The 20,470-nt window shown below is 35.0% G+C and overlaps 3 protein-coding genes and 1 non-coding gene across 5 annotated transcripts; 1 reads left to right on the top strand and 3 right to left on the bottom strand.

Moving 5' to 3' along the window:
- Positions 1-1,230: 1,230 nt before the first annotated feature.
- On the bottom strand, positions 1,231-2,905 carry LOC125219342 (thaumatin-like protein 1). Its single transcript, XM_048121292.1, has 3 exons — positions 2,750-2,905; positions 1,997-2,672; positions 1,231-1,618 (listed from the first exon to the last, which is right to left on the bottom strand). The coding sequence occupies exons 1-3, from the start codon at positions 2,796-2,798 to the stop codon at positions 1,405-1,407; spliced, it is 939 nt and encodes a 312-aa protein (XP_047977249.1). The 5' UTR covers positions 2,799-2,905; the 3' UTR covers positions 1,231-1,404.
- A 4,615-nt stretch (positions 2,906-7,520) lies between these two features.
- Positions 7,521-7,618, bottom strand: LOC125185780. Its single transcript, XR_007170278.1, has one exon. It is a non-coding gene; the product is annotated as a small nucleolar RNA Z161/Z228 (small nucleolar RNA).
- A 4,673-nt stretch (positions 7,619-12,291) lies between these two features.
- LOC125223470 (tubulin beta chain-like) lies at positions 12,292-14,597 on the top strand. The gene is made up of 3 exons (XM_048126633.1): positions 12,292-12,764; positions 13,197-13,466; positions 13,767-14,597. Exons 1-3 carry the CDS (start codon positions 12,371-12,373, stop codon positions 14,441-14,443), a joined length of 1,341 nt encoding a protein of 446 aa, XP_047982590.1. The 5' UTR covers positions 12,292-12,370; the 3' UTR covers positions 14,444-14,597.
- Positions 14,598-14,817: 220 nt separating this feature from the next.
- Positions 14,818-16,032, bottom strand: LOC125218225. 2 transcript variants are annotated; one of them, XM_048119858.1, is made up of 4 exons: positions 15,608-16,032; positions 15,433-15,495; positions 15,275-15,346; positions 14,818-15,198 (listed from the first exon to the last, which is right to left on the bottom strand). In XM_048119858.1, exons 1-4 carry the CDS (start codon positions 15,929-15,931, stop codon positions 15,001-15,003), a joined length of 657 nt encoding a protein of 218 aa, XP_047975815.1. In that variant the 5' UTR covers positions 15,932-16,032; the 3' UTR covers positions 14,818-15,000. The 2 variants fall into 2 exon arrangements, with proteins under 2 accessions (XP_047975815.1, XP_047975814.1); XM_048119857.1 differs by having other exon boundaries at positions 15,275-15,349.
- Between the last annotated feature and the right edge of the window lie 4,438 nt (positions 16,033-20,470).

Below are 20,470 nucleotides of genomic sequence, written 5' to 3' on the forward strand. Positions count from 1 at the left end.
TTTTTTGCTCCTATGTATAAATATAATTACGTACTTAAATAGTTATAAGTTAGTTTTTAAATTCATATCAAGTTGTTAAGTACATATAACTCTTTAAATGCAATACAAAAATAGAAAAATTAAATTATGATCATACTTTTTATTTGTGTGCATTTTCACTTACATATAATCATAAAATTTAAATAATACTAACAAAGTATTGCACTCCGTGATTATACTACTTTTTTTTTTGCCAAAAGATAATGAATACATATAAAATATGATTATTATATATATAAGTATGTAGTGTATACATAGGAGGCAAAAAAAAATATTGATAATTTCAATATTAATAATTATGCATTATTTTATAAAAGTTATTTAATGCATATCTTCTATAAAACTATAAAAGTGATTTAATGAATATCTTTCATAAATAACTCTATTAGTTGGCATGTCTAGTCATTTATTTTGACATTTGTCAAGAATTAAATGGTTGAGTACACCACCTCATCATGACACTTTGGTGTGGAAGGATCACTGAATATTTTTTCAGAATTTAGCTCAACTTCATGTAATTTGCCTTTTTTGTTTTATCTACCACATCTGTCGGGTTTGACGCGTTGATTTGAAAATTACATATATTTAGCTAAAAAAGGATTATGTTACCAACTTTAGTTAGTGCATTTAATTAGCATATCCAAGTTTTAAGCATAAGGAGATGAAGCTGGAAAGTCTCTTTAGAGTAATGAGACAACTTTAGTGAAAATGGAATGATTTGTTTTGCAATTTCTTTGGCACAAACGATGCCTTTAATTGGAATTTGAAACCGTCCACCTATAAACAACTATCAAATCACCAATGCGAGAGGAGCACCAAAAGAAGATTTTAAGAAAATTTTATGTGATTAGCTACTCACAACAGTCATAAGGAGTTGGAGTCCTATCTGTCTAGGAATATGCCAACTGCAGCCATATAAAACCAAGTAAAATACTTTTGAGAGGTTGGTTCATTATAGTTGTTTAATTAGACTATTTAAGTATTAATAAGATCGATTAATTCCCATAAGAGTATGAATCTTTTCCATTTAGTCCGTCTCATATATAAGTATGCACTTATATATGCACGGTCTTCGTTCAATATGCATACTCTCGTGGAACAGAAAAAATATTACTACTAATTAGGATGCTATATTATGCACGGTCTTCGTTCAATATGCATCATAGGTATTTCTCCTTGTGAAAGTGAGAAGAACATCACCAAAAATTAAATTAAATATTTAAATATGTACCTACCATCAACAACTAGTATCATCAACACATCCCAAGGAAGAAATAAAAAAACTGCAAAAAAAAATAAAAAAATCTCTTGTTTGGCAATGTGCTCCAAATCCTAACAACAATTTGCTAAACTAAAATACGAATTCTACAACAAAAGAAATGCAAACAATAAAATTGTCGTCGCAACACAGATAATGTGATTAGGGTTCGGTGAAAGATGTGCTGAGCCACCGGTGACAAAAGTCGGGAGCCACGTCGACAGACTATCTTCAGCCGGATGAGAGTGTGAGCCACCAGCAGTGGCCACCGCAGGTGCCGGTTGCCCATTTGTAGTTGGTGACCAACTTGAAGATTTTTTACTGCAAAAAAATATAGATACATATTAGTACATGATCCATTCATCCGCTATTACATTGCTATAAAACTCTTCATGTTGACACTAGAATGAAATGTCCATTTAAAGTAAAAATAGAGATTCAAGCACTAACAAAATTCATCAAATTCTTTGTCATCGTAAATGTTTATAACAATATACTATACTATTATCTTAGGGTACAAGAAAACTAAATAAATATGGAGAATGCAAACACAAAGCAACCAATTTAGACTTAAAAAAATTAGTGTCTTGTTAAGTTTTAGAAATGATTTAGATATAAAAAGCAACTAGTTTCCATGCATGGTAGATAAAAAAAAAAAGGTTTTATTTTTGTGTATTTATTATGAGAAGAATTTGTAACCTTGTGAGAGAAGGGCAAAACGTGATGGTGTAATCCGCTCCGCTACAAGTGAACGTACTCGTAGGATCATCGTACGCGTAGCTATACGATTTTGGGCACGCATTCTTGAATATCGAAGAATACGCCGTCGGCCGGCACTTATCCGGCGACCCAAACTCGCCGCTGCAGCAATACTCCGGCGTCCCGAACGCCCCGCATGCGCTCTTGCACCCCTGCCCGCCCCCTGCCCGAAGCTCCTCCGGGCACATCCGGTTCAGGTCCGCCACGCACCCGGTCGCCCCGCAGCCCCCTTGTCCGCCGCTCGCCTCCACGATCATCGGCAGGTTGTAGCCGTCGACCAGGCTCACGTCGTAGAAATCTTGACTCCCCGACGACCCCACCGTGAACTCGGCGAGGGTGGCCGGCGGCGCTGCTCCTGAGCCGTTGCATTCCATTTGGCCGGAGCCGCAGTCGCCGGTGGCGCAGCTGCCGCGGCCGGTGGATGGGTCGAACGAGCAGCCGGTGCGGCCCCAGAACCGGCCGGACCAGCCCGGTTCGGCTGTGATGGAGCGGGTGGAACCGGGTTGGAGCTCGAAACCGGTTGTGGCTAGACCGGGGCTGCCCGAGTTGGATAGTGTACCCGGCCAGACCGTGTACTCACATCTATTCACCAATTGGAATGTAGTCCCTAAACTTCCTGTAAATTATAAAACAAGAATATTAATAGATTAATAATATAGTCGAATTTAATTATGATTTTATGATAGTACGTACCTTGGATCATGACGAGGAATGTGAGGGTGATATAGAGAGTACAAAACATTTGGATGATTTTGAATAATATTTTTGAGAATATGGATGGATTAGTGCAAGTGTAAAGCCCATACAATTTTGGAGAAGAGAGAAGGGTGATTGATGAAATGAGAATGAAGAGACAAAGAAGAGAGCTATATATATACATTTACTTGTGGCATGCTATATAGTTTCTTTAATTCCTTTTTTCTATTTATGAGTGCGTGTCCATCATGTTTATAACACACATGTGCGACTGTGACAGCCACTGTCATTTTCTTAATATTAAATGAACATATTTTTTAAAAACATTCCATAATTTAGAAAGGAGAATCAGGAACTTATTGAAATATCCGCAATAAGGTAAGCTTCTAAGAGGAAGAAAATGCTATTATGACTCTTGGGATAATGGAACAGAGGATGGTACCTGGAATTTCCATTCCATCCGAAACAGATGACATGTACGAGTTTCGGAGATACACGAGAGATCAAGATCAATTGATGACTTTGTTGCTACTCAGAGTTAATTAGGTTATTCCCATCCGATATGTGTATTGGGTTGTTTAACATTCTTTGAGCATTTCTCTATCAAAAAAAAGGAGCATTAGAGCTATCATTAGATGCTCATTGTTTTTGTAATATCCGATTGAATTGTGTCTTATGTATTGATTGATCAAATAAGAACTTATATATTTTGACTTGCAACAGTCTCATACAAACGGAGGTGGTAGGGCGATATACATAAATAGATTTGAAGGGCCTACTCAAAATTGATGATTTTTTGTCAAAATATCCTCTCAGATTTAGTGGACCAGAGCTAAAAAAAATATTTTTTTCTAATGCTTTCTAAGAAAGAAAAGAAGAGAAATTGTGTGCTAATTAAATCGTAGTGATCAATATGAACACACATGGTTCTGTCGTGTAAAGCAGCAATGCATTGCTCATCAATTTCTTGCTTCTTTTCAACATCCAATCTTATACTATATTCCTCAGGAAATTGACTGTAGTTGCATCATCTAATTTACAAAATCTGGCTCTCACAGAATCTGCGCCACCTGCTGGCTAAAATTAATGTGTAACATTTACAAAATATTATCTACATAAAATGTCTACTACAAGTTGTAGCTCAAACATTGAGGTTTGAACTGAAAATGAAATAGCTCTTATCAGAAAAAATTAAAATTAAAATTAAAATTAAATAAGCCAACATGCATGTATAGTTGGTTTCGATGCATAGCCTTTATATTTTGAAGATAAGATTTGAATAAAGGAGGTGTACGAAAGATTGCATTTACAACATAGAATTTCAATAAAGATGATGCAAACTTTTTTAATTTAAACTAGTATAGATATTAGTAAAAGATAAAAAAAGAAAAAAGCATGACAACAAGTCAAGAATCAGTAGGTGGTGACATGAAAAGTAGAGGTGCTTACACAGCAAAAGGAATTGCATATATGTTGATAATGTTTATGCATATATATCTCATTTAATTGTGGTGCACTCACAAATTAACTTTATAGAATGTTTTATAGTATTTTATTTCTGGGACATTGTAAAGGAGTTTCTGGACTACATTCTGATTTCGATACTAAAAAATAATCTTCAAAATCAGGCTATTTAAAAGAAATGTGATAAATACATACCCCATTACTGTATTCATAGTATTTAAATTCAATTAAAATCTTGATATCAAAATTCATTGTATAAATTCAGCAATAACCCTCTTTAAAATTGATTACTAGAAAAGTTGATCAACATTTTGTTAGGAATGACGCAGGCTGTACCAATCTTGAAAAAGAGCAGTGGAAAAGATTGTTTTCTTTCTTTTTCTTTACCTTTTTTCTACTTTTCTAACGATATTGTTAATCTTCAAATCTTCCAACTGTTCAACAGGATAATCTTTGTACCCTGGACCCATTCATATAACAATATACACTTGTAATTGAACATTGTTATTAATTTATCATATTATGGTATTCCAAAAAATAGTTTTATTGCAATCTAATTATCAATTCGGTATTAAAACACATGTGGATAGTAGTAGAAGGAGGGAACACTATAAATGAAACTGTAATCCATCAAAGATTGGCAATTAACAATTCCGTCATTAATCTTGTAATAAAATATGCTTTGTTTATTACTTTCTGTCCCATTTCAAGTTATTAACTGCATTTCAATACGTGTTTGAAGAAAATGATAATGTTCTCTTCTACATTATTCTCTTTTTCTTTACTTTATCTTCATTTTAGTTATTTCTTATTATGTTCTCAAAATAATGGTATAAACGAAAATCAATCACTTGACTTGAGAGAGAAGGAATACTAAAACTATGGATAATGAACGGAAGAAATATTACAAATGGAAGTGTGATACATCAAAGTATGACAGAAAGTAACCACGTAGAACATACGTGCATGAACATATTTTCCCCTTTTCACATTATGTTTTTCAATTTTCCCTTTTTCTTCCTTTGTTTTTCTTTGCAAAAGTTTAAACTATTAATGGAACTACTTAGATCTTTGTTATAAATGCATTAACATCACTACTAAATCATATTTTTGGATTTTTCAAAAATTATGTCTAAATAAATTAAAAAAGAGAATTTCTTTTTTGTTGTACCTTTAAGAACTTACAAAATATGCAATGACTATAATTACCAAATAAAGTGTACGGAGTATTTTGGAAGAAAATACTATGCTTGTACTATATAATTAGTTGATTTTACACGTCAATCAGTATTAACTATTAAGAATCATACAGTAGAAAAATATCAATTAATCCAAATACAAAGTTAATTAATTTAACACTACATCTTATCCATTTCATGCACCATACCAAACCAAATAGATTGGTCAAATTTTATCCTAAAAAGAAAAATATTGTTATAGGCCTCTAGATTTAACCTTTATAATTAGACCTTTCAGCTTATCCCAACTGTTCAATTGTATCCTACACAGTTTTAAATTTTTAATCAATAGATCCACCCCTTTAAATTAGACCTTTTCAGTTGATCTATATGCCTTCAAAAATATAATCAATTTATACAGCCTTTTAAACTTTTATATATTAGACTTTTCAAATTATCTATGTAGAGTGATAATTAAAGTAGTTAATTTATCACAACATGGAGAAATTTAATTAATTAAAGAAGTCAAAGAATATGTCAGCAAAGTGAGAAATGCCAGATAATTTTAGTATATTATCTCTATAACTTTTTGCTCCCAATAATAGTTAAAAGCATGTGTAAATTAATCACCCAATTCATTTTCTTCTAAGCTAAGTCATCTGTCGTCTTGTCAGCTTCTTTCCTTTTTTAAGTAAACACACATTCATACACACATAAGGCAAAAAAATAGCCATTTGATTGGGTTTGAAGAAAAGGTTAATAACATGCAGGTTTAATTTTTTTAATAATAACATTACTAGTAGTACTATATAACTTGCTTACCTCTTTAAAACTGGTAATCGTTATCTAATCTGAATCAGACAGCATTAACACAATTACGGTTACTTAGTAAATTTGAGATTGCACGAAAATTATCCAATTTTTACTATTGCGCACCTTTTAAAAGTATATTCAATTCAATGTAAGTTTCATTTAAGGTAGTATATAATTATGGATTCTTTATGTACTCAATTAATAACGTATTCTCAAAATTCAAATTAGTACTACGTCACAACGAACTACATTGTTTTTGGAAGTCATCTTTTGTTTTAATTACTTCATATACAGTATACATTTATTAAACTTGTTCAAACAATTTTAGTTATCACGTAATTTTGCAATACTAGCCATTATGATTATTAATCAAGACATTACAAATTTTGAAAATCAAACGAAACGAATCAAGAGTTTTGTTGATATGTACTACGAATTTATTGTTGTACTATAAAACAATAGAGATTTTAATTTTAGAATTTTTATAATTAAAAATTGTAAGATAAACACTTGAAGCCCAATAGCATTTCGCTTTTAGTCCAAGCCCAATAAAAGCACAGACAGCTACTAATAATAATTTGTTGTAATAATAAACCAGAATCATAGTCATATACTAGTACTTATTTCGAAGAATATAATTTGTAATATTCCAATGTACTGTACATATTTTCATTAGATAATTGTTTGAACATCAGATATGGTGTGTTTATTCATGTACAGTCGAAAACATTTTTTCAAAATTTAAAAGTCAATTATGTTTACCAGCTGATAATTTGTAATGATCAGAGTAGTCATTATTTGGAAATTGATAGTAAAATTAGGATGTAAATGTCCAAACTTAGGTAGTTTATGAAGGACAGCCTGTCAAAAACTCAGATATTTAACATGAATAAAAACTAAAATCACAAAAAAGGTGCGGATTCATAAACAGCACTCTGAATGAAAAGGACTTATGCATTATATATAAAAGTTTCAGCGACCAGCAGCTGATCTCATCAAATGCGTTTCTTCATTGTGCTATTTAAAGAAATCAATTTAATTGCAAAAATTAGATTTTCAAAACAAAATCAATTTTTTTTAAAGGTAAAATAATGGAAATCAGTAGTATCAAAATTTGGAAATTAAACGTAATTGGATAGTGGAATAAAAATATAAGAAAAATGGAGAAAAATAGGCAGAAGGCTCTCAGAATGAGTAGGAGGTAAATTATCCATTCATATACTATCGGAATAATTTAAGGATTATCCTCATTGAGCCACCCATCCATTTTTGAATCGAAAGGTATTAAAAACCAACAATCAAAGAAATAAAAAATCCATCAGAAACAAAGGATTGTGATTACATCAACGATGACACTGAGCATCTCAGACGACCGTCGTGAGATATTCAATCCAGAATCATCATTTGGGGGAATATAATTGAAGTTAACAAAAAGTGATAGAAGATTCTTCAAAATAAGACTTAAATTTAGATTTGTAACAAAAATATATGAGATGTGGAGAATAACCAAAGAATCGGAGCTGTTATGCAAAAGCAGCTGAATTCAGCAGATTTATAGGTGAAGAATTGTTGAATTAGGGTTTTCTCTTTCCTTCTTTGTAAAACTCTCCTCGGCCCAGTAGGCCCATTAGTTTAGCAAGCTTAAAAAACCTATTGGGCTTTCATCCAAACCTGAATAATTGTAGATTAAAAATTGGGCCGATAAAGCGTTGACCGATTCAACCAATTTTTGGATTGTATTACTTCCTCCCTCAATAATGAATTGAACATTTTAACTTAAAACGTGATTTTACAAAATATAGTTGAAAATTGATTAAAAAATTAGTGAAATATGAGTCTTACTTTTATATAATATTAATATTAATTTTATAATAAAATGTGAGTATGATAAAATAATGAAATGTGAGGTCCATGATTAAAATGAGTCTTAACAAAAGGGAGGAGGATCTTCTGCTGAGGTTTTAACCACAGCACCCCATGCTGTGGTGTAAAACGCATAAATTTTGTAATCAAACGACAGCAAACTATTTAATACTACCTCCGTCCCTCAAAATTTGCTACACTTTCACCCGACACGGGTTTTAAGAATGTAATGGAAAGTGAGTTGAAAAAGTTGGTGGGATGTGGGTCCTACTTTTAAAGTATTAGTTTTATAATAAAATGTGAGTAGGAATGAGTTAGTGGAATATGGGGTCTACTACCAAAAATGATAAAAGTGAAGTGTATCAAATTTTCAGGGACGGACCAAAATGGTAAACTGTATCAAATTTTCAGGGACAGATGTAGTAGTACTTATTCAATTCATCCCAACACCCCTACCCACGTTTTCTATTAATCTCCCACCGTAAGTTAGGGCATCCACAGCAATGTCTCTTATCCGTCTCTTAACCGTCTCATCTCTTCACTATTCATGGGCTCCACTGTACTTTTCACTCCATCTCTTAACTAAGAGATAGCACCCACATCCATCCATCTCTTAACCATCTCATCTCTTAACTATTCATTCAATTTCATTTTTCATTTTTATTTTCAACTAATCCAACTAATAAAAAACACACTTCATTAAATAAAATAAAATTACAATTTAAAATCCTAAAAAAAAAAATACATAATTAAAATCCTAAAAAAAAAACACACATAATTAAAATCCTAAAAAAATAAAAATACACTCCTGGAGTTGGCCGTGGGCGGTAGAATCACGTGTCCTAGCTCCCGAATACACATCCGCTCTTCCAAAGACGGATGCAATCCACTGCGAGGCGGACTACTTGCGGTTGAGCTTCCCGGGGTTTCAGGGTCGAACCAATTTCCCGCCTCAGGTCCTTCGTCGGCGACAATCATGTTGTGCAAGATTATGCACGTATACATGATGTCGACCATATTCTCCATAAACCACTGTCGAGCCGGGGCTTTGATAATGTTCCATCGAGCTTGGAGAACCCCGAACGCTCTCTCCACATCCTTGCGAGCAGACTCTTGCTTCTGCGCAAAAAGAGACTTGTTTTTCGTTCGCAGGCCTGTTGAACGTCTTCACGAAGGTTGGCCACTTCGGATAGATGCCGTCGGCAAGATAGTACCCCATTTTATACTGGCGGTTGTTAGCGACGAAGTTGATGGCTGGCGCTTTACCATTCAGAACTTCGGTGAAGAGGTCGGAGTGGTTGAGCACGTTGATGTCGTTGTTCGAGCCGGGGACCCCGAAATACGCATGCCAAATCCATAGCCGGTAGTCGGCGACGGCCTCGAGTATAACGGTGGGGTGGGTGCCTTTGTGGCCGCTCGTGTATGACCCTCTCAACGCCGTTGGGCAATTCTTCCATTGCCAATGCATGCAATCGACGCTCCCGAGCATCCCGGGAAACCCGTGTGCTTGTTCGTGAAGTTGGAGCAGAAACTGACAATCCGCGGTGTTTGGCTTCTTCAGAAATTCGTCGGTGAAGGCTGCCCGGACGCCTTTGCAGAAGTTCATCAAACAAAGTCTCCCAGTGGTTTCTCCGACGTGTAGGTATTCGTCGAACAAATCCGCCGTTTGTCCAGTAGCAAGCTGACGGATTGCTGCAGTACATTTCTGGAGCGTCGTGTGACTGGGACGGCCAGTAGCGTCGAAACCTTCTTTGAAGTACTCTTCCCGGGCCGCCAATGTATTTGCGATATGCAAAAATAGCGGGCGTGACATACGAAAACGGCGACGGAAATAGGTATCATCCCATCTTGGGTTGTTAGAGAAGTAATCGCGTACCAACCTTGCGGCGGCTTGCTCCCGGTCACGATGGATGTATTTCCGGGTTCGCTTTTGACGCGCTGCGGCTTCCTCCTCCTCCCTACGTCGATCTTCTTCTAGCGATTGTTCCATTAGTTGACGCATTTGCTCAAATGGATCCATGAATTGATTAAATTTGGGAGAAGAAAAATGTTTTGAGATGAAGAATGTAGTGTGTTTGAGTGAGAATAGAGAGTTTTTTATGGTGGATAATTTGTGGGAATGATTTGGTATTTATAGAAGTGATTTGGGGCTTAAAAAAAATTTTAAAAAAATTAAAAATTTGTAAAAAACGGCTATAAACGGCTAGTATAATTTTTGAATTTTTTTTATATATATTTTTTATTTTTTTGAATTTTTTCTGATTTTTAAAAAAAATAAAAAAAAATCAATTTTAATGGATATAAACGACGCCCAATCGCGGGACGGCGAGTGGGCGTCACGCACGAACCGGAGCTCGCCACGTCGCCCAAGCGCGTGGCGAGACGTCTCGCGGGGTGCCTCGCCGCGACGGGACGCGCTGGCGACGAGATGGGGACGAGACGACGCCCACAACGCCGTCTCGCTGGCGTCTCGTCCCTCCGAGACGAGATCGGGACATTTTTTTTTGCCGCTGTGGATGGCCTTATAAACAATTCTTTTAATCTTCACTTAACAGTTAACATCATTTGGCAGGAAACTTGCCATGAACTATTTCTTTTAATTCATTTATTATTTTAATATTTTTAGTTATATTTAGTAACACTAATGTTTCGTATTATAATTCTTTTTGTAAATTGACTATTTATTGATTGAGTTTCAATAATATGCATTTGATTTAAAAGTAAGTAACTTTTTGGCTAGCCATTTTAATTTTCTTATATCGATAATTAAATTTAAGGTGGTTTTTACTAAATAAACAAATTAAAGTATACCATAAAAGAAAAGAATAAAAATATTGAGGAAGTAAATTTCTGTTAAACCACAACATACACTTTTTGTTTTCTTTTAATATTTTTAATACAAATCTAGTTTAGCTATCAAAATGACTTATAATTAAAAAGATATAGAAAAAAGAATTATGTTTAACATAATGTATAATAAAGAAATCTTAATAAAGAATTAAAGAATTTAGTAGTACACATCTTTAATTATATATCCAAACAAAATGTAGATGAATTCAAAGAAATTGGGGTATGGGTAGGGGTGTGCATTCGGGTTTCGGTTCGGTTTTTCGCCCAAACCGAACCGAACCCGAAAAACCGAATTTAGGTTAAAATTGAAACCGAACCGAACCGAAAAACCGAAAACTGAAAATCAAAAAACCGAAAATTGAACTTAAAAAATCGAAATAAACCGAAAAAACCGAAATTTCAAAACAAAACCGAAAAACCGGAAAAAGATGGTATATTTTAATATATCTAATTTATTTTATTTTATATATACTAATAGAATATAAATATATATAATATAAAATTAATATAATATATATATAATATTTATTATATAAAAATATATTAGAAGAATATATGTTATATATATATATATATATATATGATATAATAAACTAAATTAATAGGATAAAAATATATAATAATATATTTAAAATATAATTCGGTTTTTCGGTTTTTTTTTTGCCCAAACCGAACCAAACCAAAAAATCGAACCGAATTTCAAAATTTCGGTTTGGTTCGGTTCGGATATTCGGTTTTCGGTTATTTTGCTCACCCCTAGGTATGGGTACGGGGTGGTGGGGGTAGGGGGGATGGGGGTGGTGGGATGAATTGAATAAGTATTAAATAGTTTGCTGTCGTTTGATTACAAAACTTATGCGTTTTACACCACAACATGGGGTGCTGTGGTTTTAATCACAGCAGAGGATCCCCCTCTTAATAAGAGTGTCAATTAATTGTGGACGTACGAAGAAAAAAAAGTTAGTGTCAATTACTCATGGGCGAATGGAGTAATTACTAATTCGTACTACTCCTGATTACTAAAACAAATTATGCATTACAACACAACTAATTTTGTGACATATTCTCAATTGAAATTATTCTTTATGACAAATTAACTTAATAAAGGTACTCCTAAATTATAAGTTCAAAAAAAGTTGTGAACAAATAGAAGAGGGTTCGTACAGAGAAAAACATATGGCATGGTATAAAATAGAATTGAGGGGTTAAAACCGTTTATATGTTGAGCTATTGCAAATTGAAAAGGATTGGCCGATTTAACTGTGAACCACATGTGGATTGAGCTAATTTTTTACCTCTAATTGTAAATATTACATTAATGTGTGGAGATTGAAGAGAGAATAGCGGTTGGTGGAAATAATCAGAGTCCCTCACATTCCTCTCCACCTCATTTTGGTTTGATGAAAACATCCTCAGCTTGATCCCACAATTAGATTGAAATCGGGAAAGGATGAGAGAGATCCTTCACATTCAAGGTGGCCAATGCGGCAACCAGATCGGCTCCAAATTCTGGGAGGTGATCTGCCATGAGCACGACGTCGACACCACCGGAAAGTACAAGGGCGGCGACGGCATGAAGCTCGACCGCATCAACGTCTACTTCAATGAGGCCTCCGAAGGGAGGTACGTCCCGAGGGCCGTCCTCATGGATCTCGAGCCCGGCACCATGGACTCCATCCGGGCCGCCCCCTATGGCCAGATATTCCGCCCCGACAACTTCGTATTCGGCCAGTCCGGGGCCGGGAATAACTGGGCCAAGGGCCATTACACTGAGGGCGCCGAGCTCATCGACTCGGTGCTCGATGTTGTTAGGAAGGAGGCTGAGAGCTGCGATTGTATGCAAGGTTGAAAACCCTTTTTATTTTATTGGCTTCATTGTCTATAAAAATCACAAAATATATGTCGGTTCTAATTTGTCTCAAAAATTGAATTACATATCAAAAGTTCTTCAAGTTTGGAATTGTCTCATTTGATCAAATTTGTAGGAAAATGAAAGTTTAGTTAGCCGTATTGTCAAGTCAATACACATTTACATTACTGTTTATCTGTATCACCAAAATCCATACATATGCACCAACTCCATATCGTATTTTGCTAAATAAAAATGTTATGGGATAGTTGCGATTTTTTGAAACTTTGTGTTTGCATTAAAATTTTGGGGAAAAAATCCAGAATTTGGCTTGATTTCGTAATTTTAGAGACAACTAATCCTATTTCATTGCCTCATATTTGTTCGTACCGGAAAGATTAATTGTTGTTACCAACTATGTGATCAGGGTTCCAAGTGTGCCACTCATTGGGTGGGGGCACGGGGTCTGGCATGGGTACCCTCCTAATCTCAAAGATCAGAGAGGAGTTTCCCGATAGAATGATGCTCACTTTCTCCGTTTTCCCTTCCCCGAAGGTCTCTGACACGGTCGTCGAGCCCTACAACGCCACCCTCTCCGTCCACCAACTAGTCGAGAACGCGGACGAATGCATGGTCCTCGACAATGAGGCCCTTTATGATATCTGCCTCCGCACCCTCAAGCTCACCACTCCAAGTTGTAAGTACCAATTTTTAACTACCCACCCAAACTCTACAATTTTGATCACTAGCCAAATAATGTGCATACTTTTAGAAAATAAGTATTTTTTATGTTTCCTAATATATGTCTTACATAATACTTCATTTTGGGCCATTCCTATTAAATACATACTTTCATTTTGACAATTTAGTAAATGAACCTCATATCCAATTAATTCATTTAACTTACTTTTATTATAAAACTTTTATTACATAATAAGTATACGAAAGTAAGTTTCACATGCCACTCACTTTTCTACTCATTTTATCTCTCCGGCAGTTGGGGACCTGAACCACTTGATCTCGGCGACGATGAGCGGGGTGACATGCTGCCTAAGGTTCCCGGGGCAGCTAAACTCCGACCTTCGGAAACTGGCCGTGAACCTAATCCCGTTCCCCCGCCTCCACTTCTTCATGGTGGGGTTCGCCCCACTCACCTCCCGTGGATCCCAAAACTACTTTTCCCTTAGCGTCCCAGAGCTGTCCCTGCAGATGTGGGACGCTAAGAACATGATGTGTGCGGCCGACCCCCGAAACGGGCGGTACTTGACGGCCTCCGCCATGTTCCGGGGGAAGATGAGCACAAAGGAGGTCGACGAGCAAATGTTGCACGTGCAGAACAAGAACTCGTCCTACTTCGTCGAGTGGATCCCGAACAACGTCAAGTCGAGCGTCTGCGACATACCGCCTACCGGGTTGAAGATGTCGTCAACGTTCATCGGAAACTCGACGTCGATACAGGAGATGTTCCGCCGCGTCAGTGAGCAGTTCACGGCCATGTTCCGCCGGAAGGCTTTCCTACATTGGTACACCGGGGAGGGGATGGACGAGATGGAGTTCACGGAAGCGGAGAGCAACATGAATGATCTGGTGGCGGAGTACCAACAATACCAGGACGCCGTCGCCGACGAGGAGGAGGACTACGACGACGGCGGTGCTCAAGATTATGAGAATTGATATACTATCTCCGTGGAAAAAACAGTAGTAGAGGATACCTTTTTATTAATGTTTGTCTTTGAATTTATGCTTTATATTCATTCATCACATAAGAGTTTGATAGAATTAGCACTCCGTATATGTTTGGATTTGTTCTGTATTAGTGATTGATTAATTTTTGTGACTATTCATCGTAAATTCATTTCTTGTAACTGCAACTACCACTGTTGGTATAATTATTCTCGTAATCATAAACTCAACATTGTAAAAATCTTGAGATCAAATTTGTCACCCATATTTTTCTTGTAAATCAAGTTTGTTTACTTATAAATGGAAATATAATATGACGACACAAGAGAATCAGTAGTACTACAACAAAATATCTCTTCCATCCATTCCAAAAGTAAAACTTTCCGCAGATAAATTCATTAGTACAAAAATTTACCCAAAAATGTTGCTGCTTTACAATCTCAATCAAACCAATATTTTTGGCAAACATCAAGAAATTAATTCTACCCAATTCTATTGGAGAACTAGTGGTGAATGTGGAACAAAAAGAAAACAATAAATGAAAAGATTTAGTATTTCCTAAATCTAGACTTATTTTTGATGATTTTCATCCTCTTCATCCTTGCTTCAGCAGATCTGGCCCGTTTATCCGCGGCCGCATCAAACGGCTGACATACCTCCACGTCGCCGAACGCCTCTTCTGCGGGGCGGTTGAGATCAATATCCCTTTCCCCTCCCAATCGGAGCACATGATCTCTTCTCATCTCCTGATTTGCAAACAAAATGTTGATTTTAAGTTAAAAAAAATTTGGATTAATTCGAGAGGATAATTCCATTTCATACCGCTTGTTTGAATGATTTGAGCTGGGAATTGTAGGCCTTGAGCTGGTTGTGGAACTTGTTCGCCTTTTTAATCTGCTGTTTTGTTTAGATTGGGAGAGAGAAGGAGATAAGGTGGTGATGAGAGAAGAATGACAAGTGTTATGTTATGACGAATTTACCCTTGACAGCAGCTCCTTCCGCTCAGTCAGTCTGTTTATCATATCCAAGTAACCTTCCCTCAACTGCAGATCCAAGGGTTAAAATCGTCAATTTGACTTACAGGAAAACAGGGGATCGTCAAAATCAATTCATTTACAAATCAAAGAGGAAACAGATTAAGGAGAAAGTATGTACCCTTTTCTTCGACGAATGCTTGTGCCTATCATCGCATTCGCTGCGGGGGAAGGAAAGCGGCGTTTCGGGGCTCGAAACTGCCGCCGCCTCCTCCTCTGCTTTGAGAGGAAGACGTGCCTCTTCAATTTTATTTTCCGGTAGGGATGAAGCGCTCGGAGGCGAGCCAAGGCAGGATCTCCTCCGTCTGCAGCCCCAGTTGTGATCGGAGAGCGATTCAGATAGCGACAACAGCTTCCTGAGACCGAGCAGGATTTGGCAAACGGCGAATTCGTCTTCATTGGGCGAAGAAATCAGAGAACTGCACGGAGCCGCGCTCTGCTCCATCTCTCTGTGAACGAACTTCGATTTTGGTGGTGATAATGGATTTGAGGGGAGAGATGAATTGAAGAGAGAGAGAGCTAGTTGCTGGAGAGTGGAAGGTTTTGTTTTTCTTTTATTTTGGGGATGAAAAATAATTATGGGGGAGAGAATGCCGTGGCTGTGACACGTGTCGCTCGAGTAGAGCAGGAGAGTCTGCTAGGGTTTAAGCGATCTATGGTCCCCACCGGTCATCCGAATGCCTACTTGCAACAAAAATTGAAAATAATAAAACAAATTTTTAGTTTGTTGAACTTGGTTTGTTTCATAGACTCAATGGAAATTCTATTCGATATTACAACGTAAAATGTTCATCAAGAAAGCCTAAAAAATCTAACAAAAATGATTTTATACTTATCTACCTGATCATTTTGTGCTTATGTTACTTACTTTTGCTGTATATTTTTTCATTGCGATTTGTAACACACCTTAACGGGGTCAACTAGTAGCGTCGGTCAAATGTTAATAGATGGAAAGGTAAATACCACAACAAAGTATTAGCCATCAGGTCATGTTTAATCTCGCTGTTGTACTATCATAGATGGCGATGCATCTATCTTAGTCATTGGTGCAACATATGACAAGGTACAAAATGTTAATCTTTGCGTATTTTTTGTTTCTTGCTATTTGTGATTATTCGGTCCCTTGTTTTTTAAGTATTGTTTTGAAATTTATTTTTTGACTTGGAAGTGTTGGAAGACATCTTTTATGACTAATAATGTAGTGAATTGTGATGCCTGTCTGCTACCAAATTTAGTTTCAGTTTTCTTGAATTAGTCGAATCAATTATTCTCTATTGTGATAGAATATTCATTTTTACTATCTAGATATAGAGCTTAATCAATTGATACCTTTTCAAAATTGGTTTCAAAGTTACCGACCGATGAGTCACTCTCATCTTGTCAAAAGCAACTTTTTTTTATCAACGTCAATCCCATTGATTACTTTATTTGAAATTTACATAATCCAATATTTACTTATGTGGTAAATTTCCTATGATCCAAGTCGTGTTGCCACATACAATTTGCTTACGTTTGATAATAACTAACATGTCATCTCTACAAACTTTTGCATTTTGCTTGATCCGCAATAACTGTTGTACAATTGGCATTTGCCAATAGTTAGAGATTTTTTTTTTTTACCAAATTAGTGAAATTTTGGGTTGCAATAAATGGTGAAAACATTTCTTGACTAAAATAGCGACTTGCGCCAAGATTTGGACTTTATTTAGGCCGAGTTTTTTGTTATAAATAGAGTATGCATTTATTTTCTCCTCTTCTCTCATAGATATATATGTATTTCATTGAGATAATGTTAAAGAAATTCCAAGAAGAGGATATATGCTAATAGATTTACGTATCTTATAGTATTATATTAATTCTTATGTATATCTTTCACAACTCTCAAATTCACCAGAATGATTTTATTTTATTTTTTGGTAAATTAAGATTAGGAAAAATTTTAAAAATTAAATTATAATTATATTGTCAAGATTCATATATATCTAAATTTGGAGTCTGGACTCTGGAGATCACTTAGGGACTCAGAATTTAAATGCGTATAAATTAGCATTCAATGTTAATTAACATTTTCGCACTTTCTACAGTAAAACAATCTCTCTCACACACAAGAGACTAAATAATAAATATGATATTTATTCGGTTACTTTGGTAAGTTTTTGTTTTGGTTAAAATTTGATTAGCACGTTCAAGAATATATGCCATATATACTATGGTTAATCATGGAGTAGTTACCATAAGAAAAAACGAGCCTTGTTATATAACCTTTTACACTTGGCGACCATTGGCTTAGATTTCTCTTCGCTCATATTTATTTTTCAAATTTGCCAATTATAAGTCTTCTAATTAAAGGTTAATTTCTAACTACTTTAAAATGGGAAAAGATTTCGTTCGTTTTAGGTTAAATACGATTTAACTCCAACAAATCATGCTATAGTTTTTTTAAATGGTTCAGAGTTGTGTTGTATCGTGCATTCTCTTTGCTATAGTGACGTAACGAAAATAGTTGAAATTTAACTCTTCAAAACCATTATATTTATTAAGAGTCCTCGTTCTGTCCACTATAGCCTCTTCTTTAAAATATTGTTAATAAATAAGATTACCTATGTAAGGGTGCGTTAAAATGACCAACACCTCTTAAAGTAACACCATACCATCATTTCTAGCCAATCATTTGTATATGGGGATGAATAATCAGCTATCATGTGGCAATCATAAAAAGTGCTCAATGGTAAATTTTCTCGGCCAGCAATATCAAATACGCTAGACAACAATCTATAGCGTTTATACTATTGTCGTGTAGCGTTTAGACAACAATCTATAACGTTTATGCTATTGCTGTGTAGCGTTTATAATATTGTTGGATACATGATGTCACAATATCACTTTAAGAGGTGTTGTCATTTTAACACAAACCCACCGATATATCCTTATAGCTCCTAAATTAATAACTTATTTAATCTAATTAATCTCATAATTCCCAATTTCTACTTGCCGTCAACGGTGAACAAAAGTGTCCAAACCCTTTTTGCCTGTTGATTGGGCCTAAGATGCATTTTTGTTTTATGGACAATCCAAATTCAAATTGAGATGTATCCTAGTTGAATATTGCGGCCCATTATTGGAATTTATTAGTAAGTGGAGAAAAGTATAGGCCTTTATTTATTTAAATTTTAGCTGATATTTGGCTTCTTAGATATTGCTCTCTACGTTCCATGTTAATAGAGACGTTTCATTTTCTGTTTTCGTTTTGAAGTAATAATAGAAACAGCAGTTAAAGTGAAGAAAAAAAAAATAGGATTTATTACTATTATGTTACTGGTCAAGACAAGTACAAACAACTACTCGATTAAAGATGTAATCATTGTAATTTGTAAAACCAGATTTTATTATTTAGAGAAAAACGCTTGAGCTAGTCATACAAATGAGTAAAGATTCACACAAGTGATTAAGATTCCAATAAAAAAAATAGAAATCCTACAAAATAACAAAACATCTGACAACACCAACAACCTAATCAATTTAAAGTAAACACAAATAGGAACAACTAATGAAATAAAACACAATAATAAAACCGAACTCTCGGGCACCAACACCATATAATCAATAGCAAAAGCTAGAAAAACACGACTGGACACCGAAGACAAGAAACATATTATCAATCTTTACTCCAATTCAGTACAACTCCGGTACAGTGAATTTACTCAAATCACAACACAACACAACTGGGACCAGGGACCAAGACAACAAACTTACCTTCGTTCCATAGTAATAGAGACATTTTATTTTGCACACTCGTTTTGAAAAAATAATTATAACTAGTTAAAGTAGAAAAAAAGTAAAGTAAGAAAGAGAATAATGTAGAAAAAAGTCTTATCTAGTATAATATTTTCTCTCTTACTTCACTTTTTCTCCACTTTAACTATTTATAATTATTTTTTCAAAATAAGTGCATAAAATGAAATGCCTCTGTTACTATGAAATGGAGGGAGTATCAATCTTCACTCAATCTTTGATATCATTCACTTGATCAATAGACAATTCTGTTGCATTGGGAAATTTGAACACCAGGTTATAATCCACTAATTGATCAATTCTGTTGCATTGGGAAATTTGAACACCAGGTTATAATCCACTATCCAATTAAGTTTCGGATAAGTTTTGTTTTCAGTCTTCTAATTTAACTCAAATCTTTGGAACGTCATGTATTGAGTGAACATACACTACTAGAAAAAGAACAGTAAAGCAATTTAGAGATACTTTAACATACTATATGATTATTAAAAATTTGATGTTCATACAAGTGTAACTAAATGAATAATTCATTTCATAATGGTAGGAATGACTTATCAAAAACTATTAATATTCGGACCCCGCAGCAATCTATTTTTCGAGTGAGGAATAATAAAAGTTGCTCCACTCTTGGAATAATATTGCCAACCCAAAGGAATGGTGAAAAGAGTGAATATTCATCTTTTTGCGATAAAACCATAATACTCCCTCTCTCTCTATCAATCACATATATACATTATTCATAATTTGAATTTTTCACAAGTAGATATATATCGTCCATGTGTTGCACCACGTATATTCCAGAAGACTGTAGCAACTATGATATGATCATAACATAATTAATATGCCTTCGATTTTCAAGATATATAATGTCACATACAAATAATTTCATTTTACAAAGTTTGGCATAGTGAAACATACTTTACTATAAAATTCTTTTGGCAAGAGATGAACATTGGTTTAATTTTTTTGCTCAAATCGAATTAAACAAGAAATCGATCATTTTGAAAATCAAACCGAACTAGTAAATTGAATCATCAAAAAATCGAAATCTAAACTATCACAACTGTGCATTCGTTTTCATTTTCTTTTCTGTTTCTATACATTTGAACGAACCGAAAAATCAAAATTTATCACAAATTTAAATGAAAACACCAAAATTGAACAAAATTTTAAATTTCAATTTAGTTGGAAC

The sequence above is a fragment of the Salvia hispanica genome, chromosome 4 (assembly GCF_023119035.1).
Source record: "Salvia hispanica cultivar TCC Black 2014 chromosome 4, UniMelb_Shisp_WGS_1.0, whole genome shotgun sequence".
Taxonomy (NCBI): Eukaryota; Viridiplantae; Streptophyta; class Magnoliopsida; order Lamiales; family Lamiaceae; genus Salvia; species Salvia hispanica.